This window comes from Mastigoproctus giganteus, chromosome 4 (genome assembly GCF_048544385.1).
Source record: "Mastigoproctus giganteus isolate SK-2022 chromosome 4, ASM4854438v1, whole genome shotgun sequence".
Lineage (NCBI taxonomy): Eukaryota > Metazoa > Arthropoda > Arachnida > Uropygi > Thelyphonidae > Mastigoproctus > Mastigoproctus giganteus.
The window spans coordinates 83206612-83233460 of NC_143578.1; the positions used below are offsets into that span (position 1 = coordinate 83206612).

Sequence of the window (26849 nt, forward strand, 5' to 3'; positions counted from 1 at the left end):
AAGTCAGAGTATTCAGCTTAGTGGGCAGCATAGGGTTGTTGGTAGACAGAATGGTCAAGAATCAGGGAATGAGACCTGACTGTACTTTAGTTTGGGGTCTCTTTGCAGCATTGACATTGTCTGTTTCTCAATTTTTATTTTCTGATAAGGGACTGCGTTGGGGTCCCAGAAGAAATATTACCAGAATTCATAGTATTTTTAATTTTGGTTCAGGGCTCAGGCACATCCCACCACGGAAGTCAAATGGAATGCCCACTACTTGGCCAGCAATAAATGTGCTCAACAGTGGGACACCATAGCTACCCTGACACTATACCTGCACTGCCTCCAGCCCGAATTCTGTCCCTTGAACCATGAGGATGGGTGGGGGGCATGGTATTGACACAGTTGATTCTGGGCGACTCATCCCAGGAGCACCCCTGTCTTTTTAAAACAGGGGCCAGCCAAAGTGGTGTGTTGAAGCTGGGCCCACTCAACCACCAGGATCCCCCTTTAATAGTTTCCATGGAAATAATAGTGCATGGGAAACATGTTGGATTCCTATGATGTAGATATTGGATCCTAGTGATGCTAATCTGGAAGACTAGCAGCATCACTGGGAGATTCCTCATCATATACAGATGCCCACATCAAGGGGTGTGGAGAGGTGCCCAAAAGTTCCGTGTGCATATGTACTAGTCCAGACATGACAATACAAATCCATTGGCCTGCAGTGGTAGTAGTAGTTAGAAGCCAGTATGGGTTACAGATTTAAGCTCATAGACTTTCAGCCTCGGTATTTCAGTAATCTTTCTGTGCAACTGTCTTAACCTTCCCAGATCTACTGTGTAGTTGTTATTCAGAGATGGAGGGTTGTAGTAAGGTTAAGCTGATACTTAGGAAGGCACATGGTATGCAGTTCTATGATATATACAATATCACAATACAGGACCTTCACAATTAGGGAAAATGATGTAATTGTCCATTCTATGTAAGGCAATCGTGAGATCACATTTAGATTATAGTTCTCAAGTATAGTATAGTTCTCAAGTCTGAGAACTATACTCGCAGAAAGACAGTTTCTAGAAAGGGTTCAAAGAAGGGTAACCAGATTAGTGAGAATGTGTTAATTGTTGCCCATATGAAGAACCAGCACAGAAAGTGAGGATTAAAAAGTTTGGCAACGAGACTTCTACATTTTAGTATGGGGAAGGGAGAGAGCAGAACATGTTTAAAGTACTTTCCTTTAAAGTTAACAAGATCAGTAGTAAATGGTTGAAATTTACAGGGCAAGACTGTATAATGATCTCTGAAGTAGAAAGATAATCCCTTTCCAAGTCCTCTTTAGTTTGTCTACACCAGCGGTCCCTAACTTATTTTAATTGCAAAACCCTTTTCACCTTGATAAAAAATTTTGCAACTCTGACAATTTTTACTGATTTATAAATAAAACAACAAATCAAAAATAATTTATTGAAAATACAAAAAAAAAAAAAAAAAAAAAAAGATTAATAATGGAAAAGCAAATATTATTAATTCAAACTGGTAATTAATGTGAAGAATAATTAATCCTTCAAACTGGTAATTAATGTGTATTCTTTTCTTTCAATATTCTTTCAAATGGTTTGATTGTGGACAGCTGAATTCTAATATCAGGAGTGGCATCCAACTTACTTCTGTATTTTGTTTTTGTTGCAGTGTAGAGTGAAAATCCACTCTCACACAAATATGTGGTACTAAATGGCAACAAACAACGAATTGCCTTTTTGAATAAATTTGGATATTCTTCTTTTAAGTCACAGCAAAACTCATTTAATGAAACTTCATTAAATTTAACTTTTATCTGGCTGTTTGATGGCAGGTCGATGAGATTTTAATATTCTGAAGTAGATAGGTCCTCTGGTTTTTCTTTAATATTGAAAGGATTGAAAACCCAATAGTTATTGTCATCTTTTAACTGCTTCATGGATTATCCCGAGATATCTTGTTTTTAGTTTTAAAAGTTATTTGGAACTACACGAAATATCTCGGGATACAATAATACTCGAAGCAGACAATAATACCTCCAAATTTAGGACTGAAACATATTTTCTCTGGCATTTATCTGGCTAATTTTGCATTAGGCAGGTAAATCCCGAGTTTTCTCAGGATTTTCTTATGCCTGGCAGCAAATGACTGGCTTTTTTTTTTTTTTTTTTTATGAAAACCCCAAACACGAAAGGTATCAAAACCTATAGTATACTTAGTGCCGTGCGTGGGTTGAAGGAGAAGTATGGGGGAGGGGGGGATGCCGGAAACTTTGCTCTAGAGACTAAACATGGGTTTCACCACTTCAAGCCTCCAATAAGCAAAGTGGTGGTATTTCACCGGTTGATGAAAGTCATCTACTACCTTACTTATATTGTACAGCAATGTCAGAACAGTATCACGTGTTCCTCTGCTGCCAATAAGCAAAATATAATTTTGCTGTCCTAAATGCAGAATACTGAACCCACGAAAATAATTCACATAAACAATATTGAAAAATATTTCGGCGCCCTATTGAACTGCTGCCTGTAAGCGATGCTTACCTTGCCTGTTCACTTGTAGTGGCCGCGTGTTACTGCTTGTGCGTTCCACTTGATTTTTTAAATTTATTTATATAATGAGTAATGAAGACTTTTTCTGTGCCTTTCTTTTAGCTCAAGCACTAATTTATTAAAAAAATCTGTATAATTTGCACACTTTTTTTTTTGGCGTACACAATATAACTTGGGATAGCCCAAATGGGTTAATTACTCCCATGTATTTTCTACAAAAAAATTAATAAAAAACACAAAAAACTATACAGTGAGTATTCGCATGATGCATACTTTTAATCTGTAAAATAAAAAAAGTCGATCCGGGAAAAAATGTTCTGGGAAGGAGTTAATAGAGGAAAGTGTTCATTTATTGCCACAGTTATTGATTTTAGATGAGAAATAATTTCTTTTCAAATTTTCCTCATCAATTTCACAGTTCAATTCCTGTAAAAAGTCATTTAAAGTTGGAAATGGATCAATATTATTTTTTTCAACGGCCATGGTCCAGTATTGTAACTTTCGTAATAATGATCGTAATTTATCTTTTGTGTTGAAAATATTTACTTTTTTTCCTTGAAGGGAGAGAGAAACATAATTCAATTTTCTGAATATATCTGCCAGATAAGCAATTTGACACAACCACAAAATGTTTCTAAAGTGATCTGCTAATAGAAATTTGTCATTGTGTAAGAATATGGTGAGCTCTTCTCATAATTCAAATAATCTAACAAGAACTCTGCCATGTGACAGCCATCTAATTTCGGTATGTACCAGCAAAGATGTATGTTGCTGCCCATATCTTCGCATATAATTTGGAATAATCTTGTTTTTAATGGTCATGTTTTCCAAAAGTTAATAATTTTCACTGCTTCATCTAAAATACATTTTAAAGATGAAGGGATATTTCGAGCAACCAGTGCATGTCTATGAAGAACACAGTGACTACTCGTACACGTTTTAGCAACATTTTTAATTCGTGTTACTACACCTTTCACAGGTCCTATTGACTTCCACATCAGTACATACGTTGACACATTTCTCCCAACTTATTCCACGAGTCTTCATAAAATTGTTGACACATTTAAATATCATTTCTCCTGTTGTATTGGTTTATAAATCTTCACAGAGTAACGTCTTCTTCAATAGAATTATTATAGTAATAACGAATGAAAACTAATAAAATTGATAGGTTTGCAACATCCGTTATCTCATATAATTGTAAGGAGTACTCATCATCACAAGACTGAAGTCTTAAAATAAGTTCCTGTTCAATATCCTCAGCCATATCATGATGAAATCTGCATGAAACTGTATTATTTGAGAAAGAAATTTTATCAATTTGTTGACAGGATTTCTCATCAAACATACACTGAACATCTTTGATGCATGGTTTTATGAGAGTTTCAGAAATTGTTTGTGCTTCACCTGCGAATGTTATACGGTAGCTTTCTTTGTAGGAATCCATTGTTACCCTTTCGTTATCTGACAACATTTTTGACATAAAATGTTTAGTTTTGTCAAGAGAAGTTTTCTTTCAAAAAATTTGACATCTTGATTTTTATATTCTGAATGGTTCATTTCAAAATGTCTGCACAATTTAGCTGGTGCTAACGAACTATTTGATAAGATCTTATTGCATAATATACATAATGCATTGGGGGCCTTGGGATTTCCTGTGGTCACAAATCCGATTATTAAATAACTCAAGTCATATTTACATTTTTTATGACTTAGCGATATTTTAGTATTGACAAATAACATTTCCCTTTTCCTCGATTCTTCTGCTACGCAAGTAATGCTAGTGCCTTGATCTGTATTTTTGTCAGTATCCACTTTACCAGTCTCCTTGTCACTAGAAACATGTGAACTGCTTGCTACACTTTTTTTTTTAAAATTCTTTCTCTCAAACAACGATCTATGATATTTTAATTTGGGGTATACACAATCATAATATTATAAATTAATACAATGCCCACTTTATTTTTATATGAAAAGTACATAAGATATCACAAAATGATTGAAGTGCAAAACACCACCAATCTCTGACTGATATGCCCACTCATATGCTGTACCCCACCTCACTACAGATGATTTTGTTAGGGGATATGACTCAACTAATGGTGGGAGAATTGAATGCAAGTATTCGATTCATTCATCCACCATTAGACTAAACGGATTTTATTTTCCACAAATGCGAGCCGTGCAGAGTCTGTGCATAGGTCCCCTCTCCCTATGGAATATTAATAATTTTTGAAACTTTATTTAAATAAATTTTTTATACATATTTTAAACTATTAATTAGAGCTCAAAAACTAATTTTATTGCAGAACCCTAGGGTTCCGTGGTCTACACTATTATTATTCATATATATTCTAGTCAAAGAAAATACAGTAAACTCTTCATATAATGGACCAATGGGGTATCTGTTATTGTTTAATTCTCCTTTAAATCGAAAGTTTTTTTTCAAGACCATTTATATGCAGCAGAAATTAAATATTTAAACAGTAAAAAACAAGCTTTTATATATCATGATTTTATTCGTTGGTAGTAGATAGTTCCACCCTCATGGTTCAAGGGACAGCTGGTGGCAGTGCAGGTATGGGCAAATCTGGAGTCAAACTCCAGCCCAGCCTTGCATTTTACAATATCTGATATTGGTTTTTAAAACACAGACATGGAAAATGCATTCTTTAAAAGTTTAATTCCTGCACACCACATCATACTTTCTCTTTTCACCAGTTTTCTCAGGCCCATGATGGTACACTGTGAGGTTATAATAATAAAAAAAAATCAAAAAAACAGGGCACTTAACAGTATAATAGTAAGCATATCCAAATTAGACTGGGATGTTTACTAGTGACTACTGTGATTTGAGTTCCCAGTTTTCCAAGCACTCAAAATACACTCTGGTGCCAATTACAATTATTTTTATTTGTTAAATCCAAAGTCTATCAAATAAATGGTTAATTGTATGAATGTAACATGACCATGATGAATGAACTTGGGTGGAGGAAATCAAATTGTAACAAGCGAGAAACAAACAGTTGCATCATTGACTTTGGAAAATATTACTGATTAATTTGATATTTGTAATACAAGACTTTTTAACAAAGTTATTCACTTTTTATCATTTGTAATTAGTTGTAGTTATAAACATCAAATTAATGTGAGTTACTTGTTCACTTTTAGAGATGCAAACCAGAAATGTTTTTCATTCTTCATTCATTTCCTGCATATTCATTATTTCAGATGTGGATTTCTAATTAATCAACATGCAATGTTTTTAAAATAAATTTTTATTGGACAGAGTTACTGTTATCGATACAGATGTGCAGCTCGAAGCCAGAACACTCCAGATACATCAGCTGGTAACCTTGGATTTCGTTGTGCAGCAACTGTCCTTCCATACTATCTTTAGAACAACAAATAGCAACAGATGCAAGTAGTACAGTTTAGTTTCACCTATGTCCAAGTTAAATTAGAAATTGTTAAAAGATATGTATGTTGCGCACGTGTGTGTTTGTATATGTGTTTCTCAATTTTTTTTAAATTATCGCTCCCTTAAAGGGTTTTTTTAGATAATTATTTTTCCTAATCGCCCCCCAAGAAATTTTAAACAAGCAAATACTTTATACAGAAACCCTCGCTAATCTGGATGTTGGATAATCCAGATCGAAATATTAAAAATTCTGTTCGCATTGGCATCGCACACCAGTACCACTTGATAAATGTATAAAAAAACAATACATTTATCCATCTATTAATGTATAAATGTATTGTCTTTTCATAGTTTTTAAATAAAGGCTCTACATTGATATTTTTTATTTATTTTTATCAGCACTACCTATATCATTAAATTTTCCATTTATTATTATTTTTTATTTTTTTTTTAGGGCTATCTTTTGCTTCACTAATCCAGATTATTGCTTAATCTGGATGACCTCTCCTCCCAAATTAATCTGGACTAGTGAGGGTTTACTGTACTTACTCTTTTTATTCAATGGGATCTCTAAGTGTGATGCTTCTTAGCTAAAAGTTGAATGTTTGCTATGATGTTAGTAAGTTTAATTCTCCTCTCGAATATATATCTATTCCGTTTCTTTCCTTTGTTAATATTTTATTTGCTGAACAAAACCACTTTCAACCATATAATATATGGAAAACAAAGAAGTACTTTGGCCATTTCAGACGACATTATTGGATAAAGAAGTTTAGTTGCTTTTAATCTCCACAACTCAGCCATTCCACCATTTTTGAATTTATATATGCATTCTTCATTACATTTTAATTCAATGAGTCCTTGAATTTCTTCACTAGCAGACCTGGCATCGCATCCAATTGGATCTAACATCCATGGCTTGCTTTACTTCAAAAGAAAATAAATAAGAAAAACTAATTTTCATTTCACCTTTTAAAGAATGTAAATGATTTGAATAATTCTTAAGATCATTCTTGGTGAGAGATTCATTGATTTCAGCTAACTCTTGCATACCATGAAATAGTTTTCTCATTAAATTTCTTTCAAATATTTCCCTTGAAGTTGAAGCGATACTTCATTAAGTTTCCAAAAAATCCAAGCCATATAGTATGTTGTTTTTGTGTTTTCTGATCTCCTTTGCTTTCTAAAAAACTAATCTGACTTCTGTATGAAAAAGAAGCCTCACACACTGTTATTCATTATCAACACAAAATTTTCTGAAAAGACTATCATATTTGCTACGTGACTTTATTTTATTGATGGTTTTAATAACTATACTGAGAGATTGATAAAGAACTGGACTAATATTTTTTGCAACCAGACGATGTCGATGCACAATGCAGTGTATTGCAAGAACTTCGGGACACACTTTCTTTAGGTGGGCTATAAAACCTTTGTCTTCCAACCATGGAGGTAGCACCATCAGTGGCACAAGATACTAAATTTTCCAATGGTACTTGTTTTTCATAAAACCATGTTTTTACAGCAGCAGAAATGGATGCTGCAGTACAGTCATTTTCTATAAATTTTACAAACAACATCTCTTTTGCAATTTACAATCATCATCAAAATAACAAACATATACTATTAGGAGCACCTTATTGTCAGTAATTGTGGATTCATCAATCTGAATAGAAAATTTTCTTGTTTTTAGTTGGGCAATTAGCTGGTCTTCCATGTCAACTGACATCTCATCAATTCATTTTCGAATTGAATCGTTCTCAATGGCAATGTTTTTAAAATACTGGAAGGATTTTGATGCATCACTGTTGAAATTACAGTCTCTAATGTAGGTCGTATAACAGTCTCAGCAACTTTATGAGCACTACCAGTTTTTGCAATGTTTCTGCAGTTTTAAAAAACAGATTCCATTGTCATTTGTTTGTGTGTGCTTCTTAAATAAGGAAGTAACAGTGTAATGTGTTGCTCAAAATTCTGTTTTAAAATATTCACTGTTTACCAACTTTATCAGGATGTTTCCTTTTTAAGTGATCTTTCATCGTTATGTAAAAATTTAAGTTGGGCTGTTTGCTGCTCTTCATTCAAGTTTTCTTTAACTGGACTTAATTGGTATTAAATTTAGCTTTTTACTTTTATTTATTTTAGAATTATATTTGTTTTGTTTTTTATTCCTTTTCTTTTTGGTCTCTGTTGGGTCAGCTGTGATATATGTTCTTGTTTATACTCTGGTACGACCACCAGGTCAGTGGAGTTTACAATAAATCAATCAGTACAAATGTTAATCATATTTAGCAGTCAGGGGCTTGAATCCTGGTCCACTCAAAGAGTGTGTGCTACTGCACTCGCAAAACATCTGCTCACTCTTTGTCTGCTATGTATATATCATAGCAGAAACAGAGGTCTTGCTTTTTGCTGTATTTCCTTTGGCTGCTGGCTCCTTGATAATGTAGTTAAAATCTATAGGATCTATAACATTAAGTACTATTTGTATATTTTCATTTATTTTATGTAATTGTTTTTATTTTTCAGGCACTTTTTAATAATTATTTTTTCCATTGTAACTACACCTGACAGGTGTAGCACCCCTACTCATACACTTACCTAATGTATTTCATTATGGTTGCTGGGTATATTATTAATTTTTTTGTTCTTCATTAGACGTTACGATTTTTCACTACAACTTATCATTATTATTAATTATAACAAACACACACACTATTCATTTATGGGGAAGATTATAGTAAGAGATATACCAACCAGATAAATCTATGGAGAATGTGTAGGTGAAGTATGTTACTTATACAAAAACTTATCATTTTATACTGACAGCTCAGTGTCCTACTATAGGAATGGGCCTGCAATCCAGGGCTTAACTTTATATCTTGCATCAGTCTTGAAGCTATCCTATACTCTTTGTTCTTATTTCTCTGAAATTACTAGGGCAATCTGAGGATGTAGAAGAAACTACTTCTAAGTATTCTACTATATCTCCGCCTTCTTGGAGTTCAGGTACTGTTACTCGTATTCCATTAGCCATTCATCTCACTTTGCTATTGCCAAGTTTCAATGTACGTTAACTTAATATATAACTAATTTGCTAATTACTGACGTTTCCACACTTTTTACATCCAACACACAAGGGTCACCATTTTCCAGTTCACACTAGAGGGCCATACTTTATACCCAAATCCATTTCCTTTTTTGACTACAGTAAAGTCTGCAAGAGTTTCTTTTGCTTGGACATGGTAAACCTGCTTTATTCTTTATTTAATTTTCAACTTCATATCCCTTGTTCTCTGCTGGGTCAACAATGACCAATGTGCACTATGCATTATATAATTTCTATTATATTTATTATATAACCTCAAGATTTATTTTGTCTTAGTGCACATTGATTATTACAGAAACAGAACCCCCCTATTGTTTTTTCCTTTCAATTTGGGTGGTTGACCCCGGAAGAAGCCCAAATTGTAGGTATACAACGATACATTTTTGTATACTATTCTTTGTTTATATATAACATACTTCCCCTACGCGTTCTCCATAGATTTATCTGGTTATATCTCTTAATATAATTATACCCAGAGATAATTATGGTAAGAGATAATTATGGTACTCTTACCATAATCTTCCCCAAAAACTAATAATATGGTATATATATTATAAAATATGCCCTACATCCATTAACAACTTCTGGATCTGACTTTCCCAGGATTTATGCTTTTTTAATCCCAAACTGGACAGTAGAGGCTAAAAGGTGTGATCCTTACCAGTTTTCATTTAAATAATATATTTTAATATAAAGAAGTTTTATTAAATTAAATAATCTGCTTTCACCCGGTAGCACTTGTATAGGACCTGACAGGTGAAGTCCTTGCCCTTATCCAAAATAACTGCTGCACATTATTTGCTAAATAATGTTAATGGCTGAAACTTTCATTACTTTTTTAAATACAGTAATACCCCGACTTACGCGAACTCGGAGTTACGCGGTTCTTGATTTTTTTCGTTTGGCAACGCTGCCGCCCACTATCTTCAAGGTCGTTTTTCATATGTTATCGATATACGGTGCGACGGCGGAGAATGAGAGCGAAAGATGAACAAAATTCAACTTTGCTGATTTTATGTTTTTTATATCAATGAAGGGGAAACACATTTCACCATAATAACGTAAAAACCAACACAATTCCAGCTATCGGTATAATCGCAAATGCAATTAGATCGAGTTTACTACCAGTTTATAACAGATTCCACTAGCAGAAACGCAACTGGATTTTTATTGTTTTATGGTAGTAACCCCTAGAAATGTGGGGTGTTAATTAATAGTGTATCTCTGCCTTTATGGTGTTGTTTATTCAGTTGCTACATGCGCGCAGCTTTGTTTATGCGTATCAAGCGTGCCTCCTCGTTTTGTAATTGCGCTTTATTCCCTAAAAATTAGTAAAATACTTAATTAAAAGGTGTGAAAAGGAAGCGTCCTGGTGAAGACACTGCATATTCAGAGAGAAAAAAAAAAGCAATTATCGATAAACAGAGGTGGACTGGGTCAAAAATTCTTACCCGGGAAAATTTATAGTGGCCTCATACTATGGTTTATGGCCAAAATCACACTGGCCCACCGGGGTTACACTGGCCCCGGTAAGGCTTATGGCCAGTCCGCCTCTGTCGATAGAGAAAAAATATGAAATTGTGAAACGCTTTGAGCGAAATGAAAGACCATGTGATATTGCACGTGCTACAGGCCTAAATGAAGCAACGGCGAAAAGCACATGACAATTGCAAACTTGACAGGTTGAAAATTGAAAAGGGCTCAATTGTAAAGGGCTTAAAAATTTTAGAAAACATAGACTCCAACGAAGAACGCGTTATAGCTACAAAGCAAGGAATAAAAAAAATTATTAGCTTGCTACGAAGAAATTCTGCGTGAAAAAAAGAAGGCGCTGTGTCGTCAGACGAATTTGTTAGATTTTATGAGCCATCGAAATAACTTTTTAACGTAAGTCATTTGTTTTTTTAATACATATTTTGTATTAATATGTATAAAGAACTGCAATTTTATTAATATTTTTCTTCTAAACTAGTGTTTTTGTTAGTCCTTGGTCCCAATTGAGCAAAATTTATATGTATTTATATGCAAAGTTGTACCCCGACTTACGCGAATTCGACTTACGCGATTTTCGTCGGACCCACTTATCGCGTAACTTCGGGGTATTACTGTATATGCAAACTTTTATTTGAGTAGTTTTAAGTTCTAATTTTAATAATTCCAAGTAAACAATACATGATATTTATTTTTGTTGTTTGCTTCAACATGCTAGTATTGGTTTGTGTCACATAAACCATTAGTGTGTTAGCTGATTTTTCCAATGCCCGTGCTTCAGAAATTAAATACTTTTTATTTTGGTTTCATTATTATCTATATGACAAACATTAACACTTTCTGTCTTTTCTGACAACCTCTTTCGGCAGAGACACTTTTTGGCTTTCTTCCTAATTTGACTGAATTAGTCAGCCTCAGGTAAAGAGTTCGAACCATGTGGGTGGCAATAGATAGTTAAATTTATTAAATTAATACATATAACTACTTAGATTTTACAAATGTCAAACTTAATAACATTTAGCTTTATAACTTAATACATATAACTTGATACGAGATACGAAATTCATATAAAGTAACTCAGTTGGAGATAAAACTTGATACTGAAATATATATTTAAAATAACTAAATGCACAAGGCATAATACATTAAGAGTTTAATATCGGTGTGTAGATACACCATAGACAACTCTTAAGAAACTACAAAGTAGATGTTGTAGGCATCATTTGCTCTTTCTCATATTGTGCTCTGCCTTCACGACAAGTTGCCATGATATTGCACTACCTCAAATAAGTAACGTTTCACTAATAGAGAAGAATATTGTTACTTATTCTCAGTGAGTACCACCACCCAGACATGTTTCAAGGCTATTGGCCTATCATCAGTGGGTGGGCAGGGTACTTATTCAAGGTAGTGCAATATCATGGCAACTCGTCGTGAAGGCAGAGGACAATATGAGAAAGAGCAAATGATGCCTACAACAACTACTTTGTAGTTTCTTAAGAGTTGTATGGTGTATCTACACACCGCTATTATATAGATATTAAACTCTTAATGTATTATGCCTTGTGCATTTAGTTATTTTAAATATTGTCACATACACATTTTGGCATCTCTCATATTGTGTGTTTATCTTCACAGCTGGGTCGTCATGTCTGCAATACCAGGGTACCTGCCCACCCACTGATGATAGGCCAATAGCCTTGAAACATGTCTGGGTGGTGGTACTCACTGAGAATAAGTAACAATAGTCTTCTCTATTAGTTGAAGCGTTACTTATTCGAGGTAGTGCAATATCATGGCAACTTGTCGTGAAGGCAGAGCACAATATGAGAAAGAGCAAATTGATGCCTACAACAACTACTTTGTAGTTTCTTAAGAGTTGTCTATGGTGTATCTACACCCCGATATTATATGAAATATATATATATATATATATAGTGTTATTGGGATATTAGCATTAGTAGAGGCATTTGATGCAGGAAAGCAAGCTTACGCAGCATCAGCCAAAAAAAAATAAAGTAAAATAAATAAATAAAAAATAACCACTTCCACTTCACCCCTCTGTTCGTTCGAAATACCTGTCCAGCTGAGCCTTAAACTTATTTAGCCTATCAACTTCCACGACAAGGGATGGAAGTCTGTTCCACCTACCAACCACCCGCTGGCTAAAGGCAAATTTCCGCACATCTATCTTTCCTCAATTTGAATTTATGCCCTCTCAGGTGATTATTCTGAGCAAGAGGAAGAATCCCATCAGAATTGAGCATGCTCAAACCATTCAAGGCTTTGAACATCTCTATCAGATCACCTCGCTGGTGCCTAGTCTCCAGACACTGTAATTCGCAAAATTTAAGCCTTTCTTCATAAGAGCACCCCTTTGTTCCATTCACTAATCTTGTTGCCCTTCTCTGTACTCGTTCCGGCAGCTCTACATCCTTCTTGAAATGAGGCCTCCAGGCCTGTATACAGTACTCTAGGTGTGGCCTGACCATTGCCTTATACAAGGGAATAATCACCTCCTTATCCCTGCTAGAAAAATTCCTATATATCATTGACAATACACCATGAGCTACTCTTGCAGCGCATCTGCACTGCTCAGAGAAATTCATATCTGCCTGCACAACCACCCCCAGGTCCCTTTCATTCTCTACCACTGTCAGTGTAGTACCACAGAGTTGAAACGTTGCTCTGGGGTTGCTGTTTCTCATATGCAGTACTTTACATTTGTCAATGTTAAACTTCATTTGCCACCTCTCAGCCCATCTGCTCAACCTTTCCAGATCCTGTTGCAGCAGCATAGTGTCAGTAGTGTCCTTGACAACCCTGCCAACCTTCGTATCGTCTGCAAACTTGGACATTAAGCTTGATGTACCATCATCAATATCATTTATAAATACAGAAAACAATAAAGGACCCAATACTGAACCCTGAGGGACTCCACTAATAACATTAGTCCACGATGAGCAGTGTGTCCATTGATTACCACACTCTCTGTCTTTTCCCCCACAACCACCCCTTTATCCATAGCAGCAATTTGCCTCCAATGCCACACTGCTCAGATTTGTGCAGCAGCCTTCCATGTGTAACAGTATCAAAAGCCTTTCTAAGATCCAAGTATATAATATCAAAGTTATTCCGTGCATCCAGTTCTTTTGTGACTGCATCATAGTATCCAATCAAATTGGTCAGGCAAGACTTCCCCTTAACAAAACCATGCTGTGTCCGAGCTATAACTGAAGTCTTGTCTAGATGATCCTGCAGTGCTTCCATTAATTTTCCAGGAACAGAAGTTAAACTCACAGGTCTATAATTACTTGTGTCAGCCTTTGATCCTCCTTTGTGAATTGGGGTCACATTTGCACATCTCCAGTCCATGGGTACCTCCCCTGAGTCCAAGGAAACTCTCATAATTATGGCTAAGGGTTTGCTTACTTCCTTTGCTGCCTCCTTTAATATAACTGGATAGATCCCATCCACCCCAGATGCCTTTCTTGTGTTTATCTTCAACAATTTCTCCTCCACTTTACTCTCAGTTATTACAAGATTCTCTAGCTTACTGCCAGAGTTGAATACACCTCTGGCATTCCCCTCGCTGAATAACTCCTCATGTGTGACTGTTGATGCAAAATATTCATTTAGTTTGTTAGCTACCTGAGCAGGATCATCAACAGTTGACCCATTGATATCAAAGTGGACCAATCTGATTCATCCCCTTCCTTCTAGAGTTTACATAAGTAAAGAACTCTTTGCTGTTTTTCTTCGCATCCCTTGCCAAGGATTTCTTGTAATCTGCCTTCGCCTGCCTAACCTCCTTTGTAACTTGGTTACAGATCAACTTGTATCTATCGTAGGCTTCTGTGTCACGTGTTAATTTGTATGTATCCCATGCATTTTTCTTCTCTGCCATATGCCTCATTAGTTCATCTGACATCCATTTAGGCCTAAACCTTGAACAATATTTCTTAGTTGGTATGTAAAGCCTAGTAGCTTCCAAGATAAGTTCTTTGAATGCTTCAAATTTTGAATTTGCTGTTGGTAACATCATCAGTTGATCCCACTGTATAGAATTTAAATACTGTCTCAGTCCATCGTAGTCGCCTTTACGAAAGCAATACCCCTTCCCTTTACCCCTAATGGTAGTTACCTCTTTGACTAAATCCCACTTAAGAACACTGTGATCACTGCCACCTAGTGGTTCATTTATCTGCAGATTCTTAATGCATGAAGAATCACTACTGATAATCAAATCAAGAGTATTACTCCCTCTAGTTGCCTCCCGAACATGCTGATGTAGAAAACAATCGTCCAATAAATCCACAAAAGCCTTGCTAGTGTGTGAGTGACCAGCCCCCAAATTCCAGTCAATATCTGGGAAATTAAAATCCGACATTATAAGACTCTCTGATTTACTGGCCCAATCTATTTCTCTGTACAGTTTCTTATTATACTCATCAGAGTCATTAGGCCTATAGCACACTCCTACTCTCAATTTTGATCTCCCAATGCTTATGTCACACCAAACTGACTTGACACTGCACTGTCCAGCGATGTCGACTGGTTTCACTTCCTTGGATTTTATGTGTTTCTTAACTAATAGCATAACGCCTCCTCCCTTTCTATCCTGTCTATCCTTTCTGTAGACATTGTACTCCCCAAATTCCAGTTCTGCATTCCTTATATCTGTGTGACACCACGTCTCTGAAATCCCAACAATATCTGCCTTTGATGTTTTGAGGAATACCTCAAATTCATCAAATTTATTTACTAAACTCCTAGCATTGGTGTACACGCAAGTATACATGCACCTGCTTTTCCTCTTAGCCACCCTAACACAACCCATGTGTTTACTTGTACCCCCATGATTCCCAGCAGTCTCTGAAATATCCTGCATCTTATTTTCCAGGCTGCTGCTCATTCCAATAGAAGCAGTGCAAGAATCACTTTCTCCTCTGCCAGTGGCTACTTTTAATTTATTAGTCCTTGTATCCCCCCAATCTAGCAGGTTTCCGACCCTCCTAACACTGCCTCGATAGCATCAGCAAACATTCTTGCACCCTTTCTATTTAAGTGTATCCCATCCCTGTAGAAGCAGTCTCTCCTGTTAACAAGTACAGACCAGGCTGAAAAAAATTCTACCCCTTGAGCCCTGCAGAATCCTTCCAGGGCTGAATTGATCGATAGGGCTCTCATCATATACTCCCTTCTATCGTGTCTGGGCAGAATTGCAGACCCTTTCAAATTCAACCCTAATTCACGGTTTTTTTCATCAGTGACCTGTACTTGTTAAGTAATTCCGGCGGTCTCCTACTCTTAATATCATTAGTGCCAACGTGTACAACTATATCACCTTTTGTGCCCTTAAAAGATGATATCCGCTCTACAACGTCATCAACCTTTACCCCTGGCAGACATACCCTGGTCCTGTTGCATCTATCCTTTTTACAAAGCATGTTTCCCGTTTCCCTGACAATAGAGTTAGTGTTATATTTTTAATTGTATCGGAATTGAAATTGAATTGAAATCATGCAGGAAAACTGGAGGGGGGTTGTCCTCTGAATCACAGCCTTTTGAAATGTACTGCTTGTTTGATGTTTGTGGAGTTATCGCCAAGGGGAATGTCTTTGCATGTGCTTGATGTGAGGAAATCAGGTTGTGCTGGTTCCTGCATTTGAATTGAATGGAAATCATGCAGCAAAGCAAAAATCTCAGGGGAGAACTGATGGGGCTCATGGGGTAGAATTTTTCTCAGCCTGGTCTGTGCTTGTTAACAGGAAAGGCTGCTGCTACAGGGATGAGATACACTTAAATAGAAAGGGTGCAAGAATATTTGCTGATGCTATCGAGGCAGTGTTAGGTGGCTTGGAAAAATATATGGACTTATAGATTAACAGTAGCTGTTGGTAGAGGTGAAAGTAATTCTTGCATTACTTCTACTGGAATGAGCAGCAGCCTGGAAAACAAGGTGCGAAGGATTTCAGAGAAAGTCAGAACAAGTAAACACATGGAGTGTTCGGGTAGCTAAGAATAGGAACAGGTGTATATATACTTGCGTGTACCCCAATGAATAAATTTGATGTGTTGGTCAAAACACCAAAGGCAGATGTTGGAATACAAAGATGTGGTGTTACACAGATATAAGGAATGCAGAATTGGAATCTGGGGAGTGCAATGTGTATAGGAAGGGAGGAGGGGTTATGCTATTCGTTATGAAACACAAAATCTAAGGAAGGGCATCCAGTTGACATGGGTGGACAGTGCAGTGTCGAGTCAGTTTGGTGTGACATAAGCATTGGGAGATCAAAATTGAGAGTAGGAGTGTGCTATAGGCCTAATGACTCTGATGAGTATAATAAGAAACCGTACAGAGAAATAGAGTGGGCCAGTAAATCAGAGAGTCTTATTATGGGGGATTTTAATTTCCCAGATATTGACTGGAATTTGGGGGCTGGTCACTCACACACTAGCAAGGCTTTTGTGGATTTATTGGATGATTATTTTCTACATCAACATTTTTGGGAGGCAACTAAAGGGAGTAATACTCTTGATTTGATTATCAGTAGTGATTCTTCATGCATTAAGAATCTGCAGATAAATGAACCACTAGGTGGCAGTGATCACAGTGTTCTGAAGTAGGATGTACTCAAAGAGGTAACTACCATTAGGGGTAAAGGGAAGGGGTATTGCTTTCGAAAGGCGACTACGATGGTCTGATACAGTATTTAAATTCTATACAGTGGGATCAACTGATGATGTTACCAACAGCAAATTCAAAATGGGAAGCATTCAAAGAACTTATCTTGGAAGCTACTAGGCTTTACATACCAACTAAGAAATATTGTTCAAGGTTTAGGCCTAAATGGATGTCAGATGAACTAATGAGGCATATGGCAGAGAAGAAAAATGCATGGGATACATACAAATTAACACGTGACACAGTAGCCTATGATAGATACAAGTTGATCTGTAACCAAGTTACAAAGGAGGTTAGGCAGGCGAAGGCAGATTACGAGAAATCCTTGGCAAAGGATGTGAAGAAAAACAGCAAAGAGTTCTTTACTTATGTAAACTCTAGAAGGAAGGGGATGAATCAGATTGGTCCACTTGATATCGATGGGTCAACTGTTGATGATCCTGCTCAGGTAGCTAACAAACTAAATGAATATTTTGCATCGGCATTCACACATGAGGAGTTATTCAGCGAGGGGAATGCCAGAGGTGTATTCAACTCTGGCAGTAAGCTAGAGAATCTTGTAATAACTGAGAGTAAAGTGGAGGAGAAATTGTTGAAGATAAACACAAGAAAGGCATCTGGGGTGGATGGAATCTATCCAGTTATATTAAAGGAGGCAGCAATGGAAGTAAGCAAACCTTAGCCATAATTATGAGAGATTCCTTGGACTCAGGGGAGGTACCCATAGACTGGAGATGTGCAAATGTGACCCCAATTCACAAAGGAGGATCAAAGGCTGACACAAGTAATTATAGACCTGTGAGTTTAACTTCTGTTCCTGGAAAATTAATGGAGGCACTGGTTAAAGAAGCACTGCAGGATCATCTAGACAAGACTTCACTTATAGCTCAGACACAGCATGGTTTTGTTAAGGGGAAGTCTTGCCTGACCAATTTGATTGGATACTATGATGCAGTCACAAAAGAACTGGATGCAGGGAATAACTTTGATATTATATACTTGGATCTTAGAAAGGCTTTTGATACTGTTGCACATGGAAGACTGCTGCACAAATTGGAGCAGTGTGGCATTGGAGGCAAATTGCTGCTATGGATAAAGGGGTGGTTGAGGGGAAGAAGACAGAGAGTGGTAATCAATGGACACTGCTCATCGTGGACTAATGTTATTAGTGGAGTCCCTCAGGGTTCAGTATGGGGTCCTTTATTGTTTTCTGTATTTATAAATGATATTGATGATGGTATATCAAGCTTAATGTCCAAGTTTGCAGACGATACGAAGGTTGGCAGGGTTGTCAAGGACACTACGCTGCTGCAACAGGATCTAGAAAGGTTGAGCAGATGGGCTGAGAGGTGGCAAATGAAGTTTAACATTGACAAATATAAAGTACTACATATGGGAAACAGCAACCCTAGAGCAACGTATCAACTCTGTGGTACTACACTGACAGTGGTAGAGAATGAAAGGGACCTGGGGGTGGTTGTGCAGGCAGATATGAAGTTCTCTTAGCAGTGCAGATGGGCTGCAAGAGTAGCTCATGGTGTATTGTCATGATATATAGGAATTTTTCTAGCAGGGATAAGGAGGTGATTATTCCCTTGTATAAGTAAGGCAATACTTTGACAATGCCTTGAGTACTGCATACAGGTCTGGAGGCCTCATTTCAAGAAGGATGTAGAGCTGCTGGAACGAGTACAGAGAAGGGCAACAAGATTGGTGAATGGGACAAAGGCGTGCTCTTACGAAGAAAGGCTTAAGTTTTGCGAATTACAGTGTCTGGAAACTAGGCACCAGCGAGGTGATCTGATAGAGGTGTACAAAGCCTTGAATGGTTTGAGCATGCTCAATGCTGATGGGATTCTTCCTCTTGCTCAGAATAATCACCTGAGAGGGCATAAATTCAAATTGAGGAAAGACAGATGTAGGATAGATGTGCGGAAATTTGCCTTTAGTCAGCGGGTGGTTGGTTTGTGGAACAGACTTCCATCCCTTGTCGTGGAATTTGATAGCCTAAATAAGTTTAAGGCTCGGCTGGACAGGTATTTCGAACGAACAGAGGGGTGAAGTGGAAGTGGTTATTTATTTATTTATTATTTTTTTTTTTTTTGGCTGATGCTGCATAAGCTTGCTTTCTTGCATCAAATGCCCCTACTAATGCTAATGCTAATTACAGACCTGTTAGTCTAACTTCTATTGCAGGGGAAATAATGGAGGCTCTAGTTAAAGAAGCACTTCAGGATCTTCTAGACAAGACTTCAGTTATAGTTCAGACACAGCATGGGTTTGTTAAGGGGAAGTCTTGTCTGACAAATTTGATTGGATACTATGATGTGGTCACAAAGGAACTGGATGCAAAGAATAATTTTGATATCATATACTTGGATCTTGCTAAGGCTTTTAAGACTGCTTCCCAGATTGGAGCAGTGTGGCATTGGAGGCAAGTTGCTGCTATGGATAAAGGGATGGTTGAGTGGAAGAATACAAATAGTGGTAATCAATGGACACTTCTCTTTGTGGACAAATGTTATTAGTGGATTTCCCTGGGGTTCAGTGTTGGGTCGATTGTTGTTTTCTTTATTCATTAATAATATTGATGAAGGTAGATCAGGCATATTGTCTAAGTCATGATGATACAAAGGTTGGCTGTTGGTTGTATGGTTGTTAATGACAGTAATGATAGTACGCTACTGCAATAGGATCTGGAAAAGTTCAAGAGATGGGCTGAGAGCTTGATGAGTCCCCCAATTTAAGTCCTTCTAGGGCATCTACCCTGTTCTTCAAGCTCTCATAAAGCCCATAACAACCATAACCATGCTGAATTGGTGCCTAACTTCTTCACACTGCTTACATCGAGTACACACAGACATCCCCCTTGGTAACATTATGTCCCATCCCAGAAAGTCTGCAAACATTTCACAAGTTTGAAATTTCTTTAGGCTGTGATCCATTGGAGAATTGCCCCCTTTGGTTTTCCCCTGAGCCACAGCACTCCCACCACTTTGTGCACATATATGAACTCAATTTCATTCAGACCACTCATTTCATTCATTTATAATACATCTACCTAGATGTATTATAAATAAGAACAAATTAAGTTTTCATTAATACAAATTTTAAAAGTTCAATGAAGAAATTCACTCCGGCGAGTGAACCCATATATTTGGCAAACTTACTTGTGAAAGAGATGAGCAATGATATTGGAATAGATTAAGGTAAATAATTGCAAGGAAAGTGATTCTTAAAGTTAATCAGAAAGTTGTAGACGTTCAAGATTTAAAATATCATTTGATGTCACTCCAGTAAGCCAGCTTTCCCCCACCCCCTTTTTTTGTCAACATTTGATGAAAATGCTTTATAAATGCTTATTTCATAGCATTTATATTTTTAAGCATTTTCAAATGGAAGGCACAAATGTGTTATTTACATATCGCATAACAGCTGTTATGTGATTGTTAGCATGCAGCAAACTAAAGGTTAGAAACAGATCTTTGATAAATTCTGATAAATTGGGGGCTGGTCACTCACACACTAGCAGGGCTTTTGTGGATTTATTGGATGATTGTTTTCTACATCAGCATGTTCGGGAGGCAACTAGAGGGAGTAATACTCTTGATTTGATTATCAGCATTGATTCTTCATGCATTAAGAATCTGCAGATAAATGAACCACTAGGTGGCAGTTATCACAGTGTGCTGAAGTGGGATTTACTCAAAGAGGTAACTACCATTAGGGGTAAAGGGAAGGGTTATTGCTTCCGTAAAGGTGACTACGATGGACTGAGACAGTATTTAAATTCTATACAGTGGGACCAACTGATGATGTTACCAACAGCAAATTCAAAATGGGAAGCATTCAAAGAATTAATTTTGGAAGCTACTAGGCTTTACATACCAACTAAGAAATATTGTTCAAGGTTTAGGCCAAAATGGATGTCAGATGAACTAATGAGGCATATGGCAGAGAAGAAAAATGCATGGGATACTTACAAATTAACACATGACACAGAAGCCTATGATAGATACAAGTTGATATGCAACCAAGTTACAAAGGAGGTTAGGCAGGCGAAGACAGATTACGAGAAATCCTTGGCAAGGGATGCAAAGAAAAACAGCAAAGAGTTCTCTACTTATGTAAATTCTAGAAGGAAGGGGATGAATCAGATTGGTCCACTTGATATTGATGGGTCAACTGTTGATGACCCTGCTCAGGTAGCTAACAAACTAAATGAATATTTTGCATCGACATTCACACATGAGGAGTTATTCAGCGAGGGGAATGCCAGAGGTGTATTCAACTCTAGCAGTAAGCTACAGAATCTTGAAATAACTGGGAGTGAAGTGGAGGAGAAACTGTTGATGATAAACACAAGAAAGGCACCCGGGGTGGATGGGATCTATCCAGTTATATTAAAGGAGGCAGCAAAGGAAGTAAGCAAACCCTTAGCCATAATTATGAGAGCTTCCTTGGACTCAGGGGAGGTACCCATAGACTGGAAATGTGCAAATGTGACCCCAATTCACAAAGGAGGATCAAAGGCTGACACAAGTAATTAAAGACCTGTGAGCTTAACTTCTGTTCCAGGAAAATTAATGGAGGCACTGGTTAAAGAAGCACTGCAGGATCATTTAGACAAGACTTCAGTTATAGCTCGGACACAGCATGGTTTTGTTAAGGGGAAGTCTTGCCTGACCAATTTGATTGGATATTATGATGCAGTCACAAAAGAACTGGATGCAGGGAATAGCTTTGATATTATATACTTGGATCTTAGAAAGGCTTTTGATACTGTTGCACATGGAAGACTGCTACACAAATTGGAGCAGTGTTACATTGGAGGCAAATTGCTGCTATGGATAAAGGGGTGGTTGAGGGGGAGAAGACAGAGAGTGGTAATCAATGGACACTGCTCATCGTGGACTAATGTTATTAGTGGAGTCCCTCAGGGCTCAGTGTTGGGTCCATTATTGTTTTCTGTATTTATAAATGATATTGATAATGGTATATCAAGCTTAATGTCCAAGTTTGCAGACGATACAAAGGTTGGCAGGGTTGTCAAGGACACTACTGACACTATGCTGCTGCAACAGGATCTGGAAAGGTTGAGCAGATGGGCTGAGAGGTGGCAAATGAAGTTTAACATTGACAAATGTAAAGTACTACACATGGGAAACAGCAACCCCAGAGCAACGTATCAACTCTGTGGTACTACACTGACAGTGGTAGAGAATGAAAGGGACTTGGGGGTGGTTGTGCAGGCAGATATGAAGTTCTCTGAGCAGTGCAGACGGGCTGCAAGAGTAGCTCATGGAGTATTGTCAATGATGTACAGGGATTTTTCCAGCAGGGATAAGGAGGTGATTATTCCCTTGTATAAGGCAATGGTCAGGCCACACCTACAGTACTGTATACAGGTCTGGAGGCCTCATTTCAAGAAGGATGTAGAGCTGCTGGAACGAGTACAGAGAAGGGCATCAAGATTAGTGAATGGAACAAAGGGGTGCTCTTACGAAGAAAGGCTTAAGTTTTGCAAATTACAGTATCTGGAGACTAGGCACCAGCGAGGTGATCTGATAGAGGTGTATAAAGCCTTGAATGGTTTGAGCATGCTCAATGCTGATGACATTCTTCCTCTAGCTCAGAATAATCACCTGAGAGGGCATAAATTCAAATTGAGGAAAGACAGATGTAGGATAGACGTGCGGAAATTTGCCTTTAGCCAGCGGGTGGTTGGTTGGAGGAACAGACTTCCATCCCTTGTCGTGGAGGTTGATAGCCTGAATACGTTTAAGGCTCAGCTGGATAGGTATTTTGAACGAACAGAGGGATGAAGTGGAAGTGGGTTTTTTTTTTTTTTTTTTTGCTGATGCTGCATAAGCTTGCCTTCTTGCATCAAATGCCTCTACTAATGCTAATGCTAAATTTGCAAGAATATTTGCTAATGAATTTGAGGGAATATTAGGTGGTAACAACTGCTAGTTTGCAAAGTTGAACAGACTAGCAGTTTGATGACAGACATAAGCAGGAGGATTACAAGAGAGGCTGGCAATTATATGGGCAGTGTTAGAGTTAGTAAAAACACAAACACGTGTATTGTTACTTGCTTATATATTATGCTAGTGGCATATCAGTTAATGATGAAGAAATTGAAATATTGGTTAAATTATCATTATAGGAAGATTAGAGATGAAGGGACTTACAGGGGAGTTCATGCTCTTGGATTCTAAAATATACATATTGACAGAGGTTGCAGTGTAACATTGAGTGAGTTATGCAAAGCCATTAGAAAGAGACTCAGAGAGGACATAAGAAGATTTAACACAAGAAAAGTAGAACAAGCATTAAGGGAAAACAAAGGATTTAAATCAGCAGCCATGAGCAGTAATACAGAAAGACAAATGATACTGAAACTGAAGAATAGCGATGGTGTTCTTAAAAACAGCAGAGAAGGCATAATTCAAATAGCAGAAGACTACTATAGAGAATTATACAAGGAGCGAGGGAATGATGCCAGCAGTGGGGAAGATGGATTGCAAAGTAGCAACACATACGACATACCCGATATTCTTCCTGATGAGGTAAAACATGCATTGAAGAAAATGAAGAATCGGAAAGCCCTGGGGGAAGATGAAGTTACTGTAGAGTTGTTAAAATTGGGAGGAAGAGACATAACATAAAAACTGGCATGGCTCTTCACAAAGTGCATTAGAAAAGGTGTGACGCCTAAGCAGTGGAATAATGCAATCATAGTTTTGCTGCATAAGAAAGGAGATAAATCAGAAATTGGAAATTATAGACCAATTAGCTTGTTATCCCACATCTACAAGTTGTTCACAAGGGTCATTACTAACAGATTAGAATCAACCGAAAGAGCAAGCTGGCTTTAGGACAGGTTTCTCAACTATGGATCACCTTCACGTAATATCACAGCTAATGGAGAAAGCTATGTTATTGTTAGTTTTTAGGAGCATTAGCAACTAAGGCCATATTGCTCCGGGGATATGCGGTGGTCATTCCCTGACCTTTCCGCATCCTCCGTATTTGGTGGTCACGGGCTTGAACCCCGGTCTAATCAAGAAGCATGTGCTATGCACTGCTGCTCCTGCCCACCTGGCTACGGAGGCGCCATGGAGAAAGCAAATGAATATAAAACACCATTATGCCTGGCATTTGTGGATTATGAAAAGGCATTTGACTCCATACAGCATAAGGCAATGTTTCGGGCACTGGAAAGACAAGGCATAGATACCCCATATATTATGATTTTGAAGAAAATATATGAGAGTGCTACCTCCTTTATTAGACTAGACAAAGATAGTAGCAAATTTAAAATCGAGAAAGGAGTTCGACAAGGAGACACAATATCTACGAAGCTGTTTACTGCTGCCCTTGAGGAAGCTTTCAGAAGATTAGACTGGTCGCAGAAAGGAGTCAATGTGAATGGAGAGTACCTAAACCATTTACGATTTGCAGATGACATTGTGGTTATAAGCCACGATCCCAAAGAATTAGAGCAAAATCTTAATCAGTTATGCACAGTTAGTAAGGATTTTGGACTAAAGATGAATATGGCTAAAACAAAAGTAATGATGAACAAGTATGCCATGGAAAGGGAAATAATGATTGAAGGAGCAGTAATTGAAAAGGTGGAGTCATATACTTATCTGGGACAAGTATTAGCTGTAATAATGATAAATGGCTGGAAGTCAAGAGAAGAAGAAATTTTGGATGGATAGCATTCAGGAAATATAGTCACATACTGAAGAGCAATATCCCAGTTTGTCTGAAACGTAAAATAATGACCCAATGTATACTCCCCACCATGACTTATGTAAGTGAAACTTGGGCACTCACCAAAAGAATGGAAGAGAAGCTGAGAACTACGCAGCGAAGAATGGAACAAATTATATTGGGAATCAGACTGTTAGATAAGAAGAGAAACACATGGATTAGGCAGCAAACTCAAGTAAAGGACATTCTTATCAAAACTAAAGAACTAAAATGGTCTTGGGCAGGATACACAGCTCGAAGACATGATGACAGATGGACTAAGAAAATAATAGAATGGAACCTAAGAAGAGCTAGAAGAAAACCTGGAAGACAAAGGCGGAGATGGATAGATGAAATTCATGAGTTTTTGGGTAGTAAATGGATGGCCAGTGCTCAAAACAGAAGGAACTGGAAAGTTGCTGGAGAGGCCTTCATCCTGCAGTGGATTGAAAATGGATGATGATGATTGAGTGAGTTCGGTGTGACATAAGCACTGGAAAACCAAATATGAAAGTGCTGGTATGATACAGGTCAAAATACTGTGGCCTATACCATACAGGATTGATACTGTTGCACAAGAAATTAATAAACTGAAGAAAAACACTTACCTTTCATTTTTATACTTTTTTTTGTGGCCAATGCAGTGTCTTTCGCTGTGTTAGCATGCAAGTTTTCTCTCACAAAAACAGTGTGCTAAGTTGGGTATACCTTATTGTGTGCTGTGACAGAGAGCAATGACAATGCCTACAAAGGGGGGGGAGAGGGACGAAGAATAGAATGTTTTTATAAAGCATAGTATTTAAATGGAATTTAAAGATGGTCGTTTGATAATGCTACATACAGCCGTAGTTTGTGCATGTTTTTCAGATTTGTTAAAGATAAACCACGCATGTTGTTGATTTATTATACAGTTGAAACTTAACTGTTGCCATGGAGCATGTTATTTAATAACTGCTCATTGCATTAGCAAGGCACATGATGCAAGAAAGCAAGCTTATATAGCATCAGCCAAAAAAAAAAAAAAAAAAACCCCTTATTTCACCCATCCATTCACTCCAAATATTTGTCAAGTTCTGCCTTGATTCTATTTAAGCTATCAACTTCTACAACAGATGGAAGTTTGTTCCAGCAATCAACCACCCGCTGGCTAACGGCAAACTTCTATACATCTATCCTACAGCTGTCTTTCCTCAATTTGAATTTATGCCCTCTCAGGCAATTATTCTGAGCAAGAGGAAGAATCCCATCAGCATTGAGCATGCTCAAACCATTCAAGGCTTTATACACGTCAATCAGATCACCTCGCAGGTGCCTAGCTCCAGACACTGTAATTTGCAAAACTTAAGCCTTTGTTCCATTCACTAACCTTGTTGCCCTTCTCTGTACTCGTTCCAACAGCTCTACATCTTTCTTAAAATGAGGCCTCCAAACCTGTATATAATACTCAAGGTGTGGCCTGACCACTGCCTTATACAAGGGGATAATCACCTCCTTATCCCTGCTAGAAAAATTCATGAGCTACTCTTTCAGACTGTCTGCACTGCTCAGTAAACTTCATATCTGCCTGCACAATTACCCCCAGGTCCTTTTCATTTTCTACCACAGTGTAGTACCACAGAGTTGATATGTTACTCTGGGGTTACTGCTTCCCATGTGTAGTACAGGCGGGCCTCGATTAACGTGATTAATTTGTCCCGGAAGCGCATCGTGCAAAACGGAAACGCGTTAATCGAATATAATAACCAATAGGAAAAATTATAATTGGTCCTTGACCTATTGGAATGTCCATAAAGAATTTTAAAAATACCTTTTAAA

At 37.5% G+C, this 26849-nt stretch overlaps 1 protein-coding gene across 2 annotated transcripts in view; it reads left to right on the top strand.

The window, feature by feature from the left end:
• LOC150086876 (formylglycine-generating enzyme) overlaps positions 1 to 26849 on the top strand; it is a 237852-nt gene that overhangs the window by 201909 nt on the left and 9094 nt on the right. The window contains exon 8 of one of the 2 annotated variants that reach the window (XM_090371641.1): positions 5848 to 5990. In XM_090371641.1, coding sequence (XP_090227767.1) covers positions 5848 to 5958 — 111 coding nt within the window. In that variant the 3' untranslated portion in view covers positions 5959 to 5990. The remainder of the gene's footprint in view (positions 1 to 5847; positions 5991 to 26849) is intronic. The other variant, XM_090371640.1, reaches the window with a different exon arrangement.